This window comes from Gracilinanus agilis, chromosome 4 (genome assembly GCF_016433145.1).
Source record: "Gracilinanus agilis isolate LMUSP501 chromosome 4, AgileGrace, whole genome shotgun sequence".
Lineage (NCBI taxonomy): Eukaryota > Metazoa > Chordata > Mammalia > Didelphimorphia > Didelphidae > Gracilinanus > Gracilinanus agilis.
The window spans coordinates 226,926,641-226,934,971 of NC_058133.1; the positions used below are offsets into that span (position 1 = coordinate 226,926,641).

Consider the following 8,331-nt stretch of genomic DNA (forward strand, 5'->3'; position numbering starts at 1 on the left):
TGCTTACTGAATTCATCCTAATTGGGGGAGAAACCATGATGTCCCTTGCTCCTATGCCTGTATTATAAACAGATCAGATGAGGGATTAGGACACAAATGATTTTAGATGGCTTTGGGTAGAGGGCCCTAAATATTAGCACATTCTTTTGACCTTTGCAGTTCAAAGTGCTTAACATATAACTTTAGATGATTGAATGCTACTTTATTCCTTTTTTTTTTTTTTTTTTAACCCTTACCTCTTCTATGTCAGAATCAATACTGTGTATTGGTTCCAAGGCAGAAGAATGATGAGGGCTAGGCAGTGGGAGTTAAAAGTGACTCGTCCCACAGCAAGGAGGTATCTGAGGCCAAATTTTGAACCCAGGACCTCCCCATCTCTAGGCCTGCCTCTTAATCTACCAAGTCACATAGCTGTCCCCTGTCACTTTATTTTTTTTTCACTCGAAGATATTTTTATTTTTCCATTTACATGTAATAACAATTTTCAGTATTCATTTTCTGCAATTATAAGATTAAAATTGTCTCCCTTCCTCTGTCCCCCCTCAGAGATGGTAAGCAATTCAGACTAGATTATACATGTATTATCACTGCCGCTTTATTCTTAAAGTGCTGAATCCTAAATTTGACAGTGACATTCTAATACATAGGATATGACTCACCTTGCCATGTTGCTAAAGGGCTTCTTCCTTGTTCTAAACTCTGTATCTTTTTAGAGAAAAACATTTGATGAATGTTTGATATTTCTTTTTATTGAAAATTCAGTTTTCTTTCAGCTTCATATTCTCTCCTTCCCCCCATCCATTGAAAAAAACAAGAAAAAGCAAAACCCATTACAAATGCATAGTCAAAATGTGTGAATTTTTTAAACCATCTTATTGTTTTTTGAACCTTTTCTAGAATAGCCCCACCAAAGCCCACCCATTCCAGTTAATTCATTTCTGCTTTGTTCTGTCCCTATGATTATGTCTTTGTATACCTTAGACCAGTGATGACGAACCTATAGCATGGGTGCCAAAGATGCAGAGCATTTTCTGTGGGCACTCACCCTCCCTCCCCACCTTCCATCCCCCCACACCGGTGCATTGTTAGAAAAGCAGAGGGCCTTGGGCAGAGCTGTGCCCCTCTCCCCTCCACGCTCCTCTGCCTAGCAACCCAATGGGGTTACAAGGAGGTAAGGTGGGCGGCTCACAGGTGGCAGAGCTAGAGGGGAGCGGAGCACTTGGGCCATTCTCCTCCCCCTCGACACATTCACTGAGAACATTCCTCACTTCACCAGCCCCTCTGCCCAGCAGCCCCAGTGGGAGCAATTTCTTCCGCCCTGTGTGGGATGGGAGGCAGGGCATACCCACCCAGTATGTGGGCAAGAAAAGGCAGGGCACTCCGTCTTGGGGGTGAGGGGTGGCAGGCCCAGTACTCTAAAGGTTTTTATTAATTTTAGGCCAAATCTTCTAGAAGTAGACTTACTGAAATAACTAAGCATTTTTGATTTAAGGGATTCTTAAGCTGGATTCTTGTGAGTTTGGATGGGAAAAAAGTCATATCTTTATTTTTGCTTGCCTCTAATTGGAAACTTAGCATCTTCAATTAGCGTCCAAATTTCACTGAATAGTTTAAAGAGGACCATGACACAAAAGGGTTAATAGACCCCAAAGGAACAGAAATTCATATTGCCTTTGAAAATGTCTTTGCTCAAACTTTTTTTCCATATATAATTTATTGAGTTCAAGAACAAAGAAAAAAATTCCATAATAAAATTAAACAGGATCTCGAAAAGGTAAACCAAAATGCTAGCCTTAGTCCTTAACACTCTTCTGCCTTGAAACCAGTATACAGTATTGATTTTATTTTATTTTTTATTTTAAACCCTTAACTTCTGTGTATTGACTTATAGGTGGAAGAGTGGTAAGGGTAGGCAATGGGGGTTAAGTGACTTGCCCAGGGTCACACAGCTGGCAAGTGTCTGAGGCCGGATTTGAACCTAGGACCTCCGGTCTCTAGGCCTGGCTCTCAATCCACTGAGCTACCCAGCTGCCCCCTACAGTATTGATTTTAGAATGGAAGGTGGTATGGGTTTAAAAAGAAACCAACTGATTAGTCCTTTAATAAGATGTGAAAAGGACTTTAGATCAGGACACTGTCTTCTGCATTTTCTTCTATTCTATTCAATTCTTTCACCCAAATTAAATGAAAATTTTAGACCAAGACTATTCAATATAATTTCTCAAAAGAAGTAGGGTGTGTTGCCATGCAAAAAAGAGTTTTAATTTTCTTTGTAGCATCTGGGTTCTATTTTATTTATTGATCAGTTACTTGAATAGTTCAAGTCACAAACATTGCCTCTGACTTTTAGTCTTTTACAATCTTGTCCTTTCTGTCTTCCTAACCTTATTATATATATATAGATATATATATATATTTTTTTTCCATCCCTCAACTTTTGAAATTGGCCTTCTTCCTGTTTCTCACTCATAGCACTTCATCTTCCTTTGCCTTTGTCCTTACTCCTCGTCTTCATCTCAACACCTGTCAAGACTCAGCTCAAACACCACCTTTTTTCCCAAAATTTCCCCTTCCCCAGACTGCTAGTATACTTTTTGTACTCCTGTTTGTGATTTATTCGGAAATATTTACTTATATATACCACCCACCCCACCCCCATAGAATGCAAGTTCCTTGAGGGCAGGGACTGCTTCATTTTTGTCTAGCTTGTTTAATTGTCTGAGCATTTTACATCCAGTGTACTGACTCTTGAAAATAAATCTGAAAGATATGGGCATGTCATTGGGATCTTCTATAAGGTGTTTTTTTCTTGTTTTATATATAAAATATTCTCATTTCCTATTCTTTTGACAGGGGTGGGTGGGGGTTTGATGAGGAGGAAACTGCATGATTCATGCAGCTAATATCTATGAAGTATGATCATGAATTATTCAAAGATCTGAATGATTATTTTCATGGCTTAATAAGTGCCAGTGTGTGTGAGCCCCTCAAGAATGAGCAAGTCTGCTTGCTTAGATAAAAGAATATGTATTGAGATAGAGTGTTGGATGTTTGAACTGAATACTAAGAAAAAGTGAGTGTTGAACTGACAAGTGATCAAACTTTTTTATTTAACTTTAGGATCTAGAAGACTTGGAAGAAGCTGAAGAGCCAGATATGGAAGAAGATGATGATCAGACAGCTCCAAAAGATGAATTGTAAAGTAGAGAACTAAGTTGACATATCCCAAAAATAAGACACTACATTATGGGCTGCTCCAACCAAGCAGCAAATGCATCTGGAAACTTGTAAGATTAACAACTGAAGGAGAGTGTTAATTGAAAATCCAGGGATTTAAAAAAAAATAATACTTCATTCTAACATGTATGTAAATTCAAATGTTCTTTCCTTTTTGCTTTTCAATTTTTGAAAAGTGAGTTACCTTTAATAGCCCAGATCATTTGGTAAGCCTCCTGTTCTTTCAGGGGAAGGGGTGGGGGTGGTGTGATGTACTTTTTTTTGTCACACATGTTTTTTGGTTTGAAGCGGGTTGTAAAGTTAAAAGCATGAGTGCTGTTGTCATTACTAAGCCATTTTAGTGTCTGCCATACTGATAATATCTCCTACAAAGGTTCATGTCATCCCTTTTTTTAAAAGCACATTTGATATTTCAACTACATGTCAGGGTGTCAAATAGCAATGTCACTCACCTTTTAGCTAGTCCTCCCTGGAATCAACCATTCCTCAGTCTGGGGAGGGGCAACCACTAAGCTAAATGCAAGGACTCTTTCCCTTCATACCAGTGTTAGCATGGCTGAATGTCCTTGTATTTTGCTTTAAAGACACTTTTTAAATGCTCTAGAGGTGGATAGGACTATGCCATCATTTGTTTTTTATAACAATCATTGGTGAAGGGGGGAAGGTAGTTTCTGTTCCCCTACTTAGACTAGATCCAGAAGTAGTACCACCCTCTTCCCTGTTATGATACAGGGTTTTGTTCTACAACTTTCTGGTGCATTGCTCTGAATATTGGATTCTTTTCCAAGTGTACAAGGTGGGCTCCAAAGCCTACTTGATGCAGTAAACCAGGACACTTATGATTATTGGGGATTGGGGAGGGCAGTTGTGTGGGGGTGGGCCAAGGATGTTTGAGCTCAATCAGACTTGATAACACTTTAAGCATTTCCACCATAATGTTGGAACTGAACACATTGGCCAAATAAAGTTGAAATTTTAATATTTGGTTTTGTCTTTATCTTGTTACCTCATTTATTTTTCAAATCTGTAAGTAATTGGGCACAGAATCAAGAATCTTAATCTTAAGAGTGTCAGTGCATTAAGAACCAATTCAGGAAGTTACAGTGTGAAGAATGAATTTAATGGTACCTAAGTTGAAACTGAAGACCTCCTTGCTACAATTAATGGTTGTCATTGCTCTTGCCTAGTTCACTTAAGCTTGTAAAGTAGGATGGATATGTTAAATTTCATTAATACTTCAAACTGTTTTAGTATGACTTCTGTCTTTAGCTGAACTCTGTTAAAACTGTACCAAAATTATGAACATTTTCTTAATTTGCTAAATCTGGACTTTTCTCAGTATTCATTCTTCTGTATCTCTGCTGTATGACAGTGTTGATCACCTTTTCCTAGATATTCTTTCCTTCTTGCAGTTTCATAGCACTACTTTCTCTTGGTTCATTTACCTTCTGACTGCTTCCTCTGAGACCTTTGGATTCATAATCCATATCATGCCTCCAAACTGGGGAGAGATTCTGTCAGGAACTCTCTTATCGACATTTTCTGGTGACCCTATGCATTCTCATAAAAAGAGTTCTGGACTCTTTATCCAGGGCCAGTCTCCCCTGAGTTCTAGCCCTTAAGTATTTCCATTTCCTATTGGACATCCCAGACTTAATATGTCCAAAAAGAACTCGACTTTTCCTTCTTTGAACTCATCCAATCTACCAAATTTCAGGCTTCCTATATTTGCGACTTCACTCTTATCCCACATGCATGATAAGTTACTAAATCTTCCTATTTCTACCTTTACAAAATGTCTTGGCTCTGTTTCCTCTATTCACAACCATTACCCTAGTTCAGACCCTTATCATTTCTCACTTACACTAGCCTCCTGATTGTTATTCTTGCATCTAAAGTCTCTTCCTACTTCAATGATATCAAATGCCAATAAAAAATGAGCCATTAATCCATATATAAGGATCCCTGCAGGCAACATTAACTTTGTTTTAACATGTAGTATTATGTTTTATTGAATTTTTATTTTATTAACTATTTCCCAATCGCATTTTTTTTTAAACCCTTGTACTTTGGTGTATTGTCTCACAGGTGGAAGATTGGTAAGGGTGGGCAATGGGGGTCAAGTGACTTGCCCAGGGTCACACAGCTGGGAAGTGGCTGAGGCCGGGTTTGAACCTAGGACCTCCTGTCTCTAGGCCTGACTCTCACTCCACTGAGCTACCCAGCTGCCCCCCCAATCGCATTTTAATATTTTTAAACCCTTACCCTCTGCATTAGAATCAATACTCTGTATTAATTACAAGGTAGAAGAGTGGTAAGGGCTAGGCAATGGGGGTTAAGTGACTTGCCCAGTGTCACACAGCTAGGGAGTATCTTGAGGTCAAATTTGAATACGAGACCTCCCATTTCTAGGCCTGGCTCTCAATCCACTGAGCTACCCAGCTGCCCTCACTAATTACATTTTAATCTATTTTGTGACACACTGGAAATATTGGGGGCTCATATGTAACCTGAAGCCTGTGTTTGACACCTCTGTTCTGTCTACATTGCTGCCAAAATAATTTTCTGTAAAGACAGATCCAATCATGTCACTTTCCTACTTAATATACTACAATGCCTTCCTACTGCTTTTAGGATAAAAAAGATAAGATTTCATTTATGTTTTGGCTTTTAAAATCCTTCACAACCTTGGTCAGCCGTATCATACATTGTTTACCTTCTCCCACCATAGTTGAGTCTGAGTTCTTCATCTTTTATTCATGGCGCTCCATATCTAGTTTTGCGCCTTTGTACTGGTGGTCCTCATTTTCTTGAATGCATTACTTCCTCACTGCCACCTTATAGAATCTTCCTTCAAGATACCACTCAAACACCAATTCTATGAACCTTTTCCTAAATCTTGCCCTGACCAATTGCTAGTGCCCTTGCTAAATGCCTTGCATTTACTCAGTATGTACTTATACATGTACATATCTCCTGATAGAATGGAAGGAAGTTCCTTGTAAGGATTTTGATTTTGATTTTTTTGTTCTTCGTATCCCCAGGACCTGGCACATAGTAGGAACTTAAATGTTTATTGATTTCAAACTTGATTTGTAACAACAATGTTGAAGCTACAGTTAAGTATCCAACAATTTGTTTCCAGTAGTGCTTGTTTTGTTAATAAAAGAAAGATGCCAGAGCTCATGCCTTTGAGACTGAGTCTAAGAACCCAGCAGAAGCTGAGAGAGTTCCTGTAAGAAAAACCAGTACTGCCACAGTAAATGAACCTGAAAGTTGGATACTGAGAAAGACATACTTAACTGGGAAAATAAATAAGCAAAACACCAGAGAGAATAAATCATTTGGATTAAAAGAAACCCAAGAAGGTGACACAGATGAAAAGAATAACTCCACAAGTATAGAATTGTGGAGTTAAAAAAAAATAGCAATGGGGGCAGCTGGGTAGCTCAGTGGAGTAAGAGTCAGGCCTAGAGACAGGAGGTCCTAGGTTCAAACCCGGCCTCAGCCACTTCCCAGCTGTGTGACCCTGGGCAAGTCACTTGACCCCCATTGCCCACCCTTACCAATCTTCCACCTATGAGACAATACACCGAAGTACAAGGGTTAAAAAAAAAAAAAGCAATGGTGGGGGGAGGGGGAGAGGGGATAGGTAGCTCAGTAGATTGAGAGCCAGGCCCAGAGATGGGTAGTCTTCAGTTCAAATCTGGCCTCAGACACTGCCTAGCTATGTGATCTTGGGCAAATCACTTAACCCCCATTGCCTAGCCCTTGCCCTTCTTCTGCCTTGGGACCAATACACAGTATTGATTCCAAGATGGAAGGTAAGGGTTAAAAAAAATAAAGCTATTGGGACTGCAATAATGGCTGGAAGACATGAAACAATATAAGTAATGAAATTAGAAATGAATAAGCTCTGGAGGAAAAAAAATGGAAGGAGGAATTAATACTTTTAAACAGAAGGTGGAAAATTTAACTTAAGTAATGGATTCTTGAAAAATAGGATGGAACAATAATTACTCAGACAAGAAGAATAATTTCAAGAAAGTCAAAAGATTTAAAAAATAGAATATGTACAGTATCAAAAACATTTGACCTGAAAAAAGTCAAAATAATGAAAATCATGAGTCCCTGAAAACCATGACCAAATCAAAAAGGGAAAAAAAAAACACTTAAAGAAACCAGCCCAACTATATTAGCACCAAAGGGCAAAGTAAAAATAGGATCTGTTGGTCACCTCCTGAAAGAAACTCAAAATAGAAGACCCTCTGGAATGTCATAGCCAAATTCCAGAGCTTCTAAATCAAAGTTCCACAAGCAGCCAGGAAGTACCAAGGAACTTACAGTCTGGATAGCACAAGACTGTTGCAAGTACTATAAAAGATCTTCGAATACAATATTCTACAAGTCTACAAGAAAAAAAGATATACGTGTATATAAATATATAAAATCGAATGGGGAGAATCTTTAAAAGAAGGGTGGGTTTTTAAGAAAGTATTCCAAATGAAAATAGTGCTGTGTAGAAACTTTGAAATGCAAATACTAGAGCATAAGAAAGCTAGAAAGTTAATTTACATTTGAGCAAATGGAAGAGACATTGAAGAAATGCAAGTTGAGACATGTTTTTCAGAATCTCACTTATCTTAAAGGGACACTGAGGGAATTAAGAAACATGAACATGAGAACTAAGACTGGTTTTGTTGATTTTAAGAAGAGAAAAGAATGAAGAAGGAATACACTAGAGAAGAAATGAGAAAGGGAGAGGAACTTATTTTCATAATTGGATTGTGTGACACAAATATGCAAACATGAAGGAAAGGGTTTCGGGGATGGGCTCCATAAAAAGATTTGAGTGTTTGGTGGAGAAATTCACAAACCTCAAGGAAGAAATAAGTGGGGATGGGTAGTGGGAGTTTAATAGGGAACCAATGGATTAAAAAGCATAAGAACCAAAGGTCACTACATGAAGAGAACAGAACCAGAAGAGCATTGTACACAGTAACAGCAATATTATATCATGAACATTTATGAATGACTTAGCTATTTCTTAGCAAATCGGTGATCCAAGACAATCCTCAAAGATTCATGATGAAA

General features: G+C 38.4%; 1 protein-coding gene across 1 annotated transcript in view; it reads left to right on the plus strand.

Annotated features, from left to right (window-relative positions):
* Positions 1–4,218, plus strand: part of P4HB (prolyl 4-hydroxylase subunit beta) — a 30,888-nt gene extending 26,670 nt beyond the window's left edge. The window contains exon 11 of the mRNA XM_044672483.1: positions 3,121–4,218. Coding sequence (XP_044528418.1) covers positions 3,121–3,201 — 81 coding nt within the window. The 3' untranslated portion in view covers positions 3,202–4,218. The remainder of the gene's footprint in view (positions 1–3,120) is intronic.
* The last annotated feature ends 4,113 nt before the right edge of the window (positions 4,219–8,331 follow it).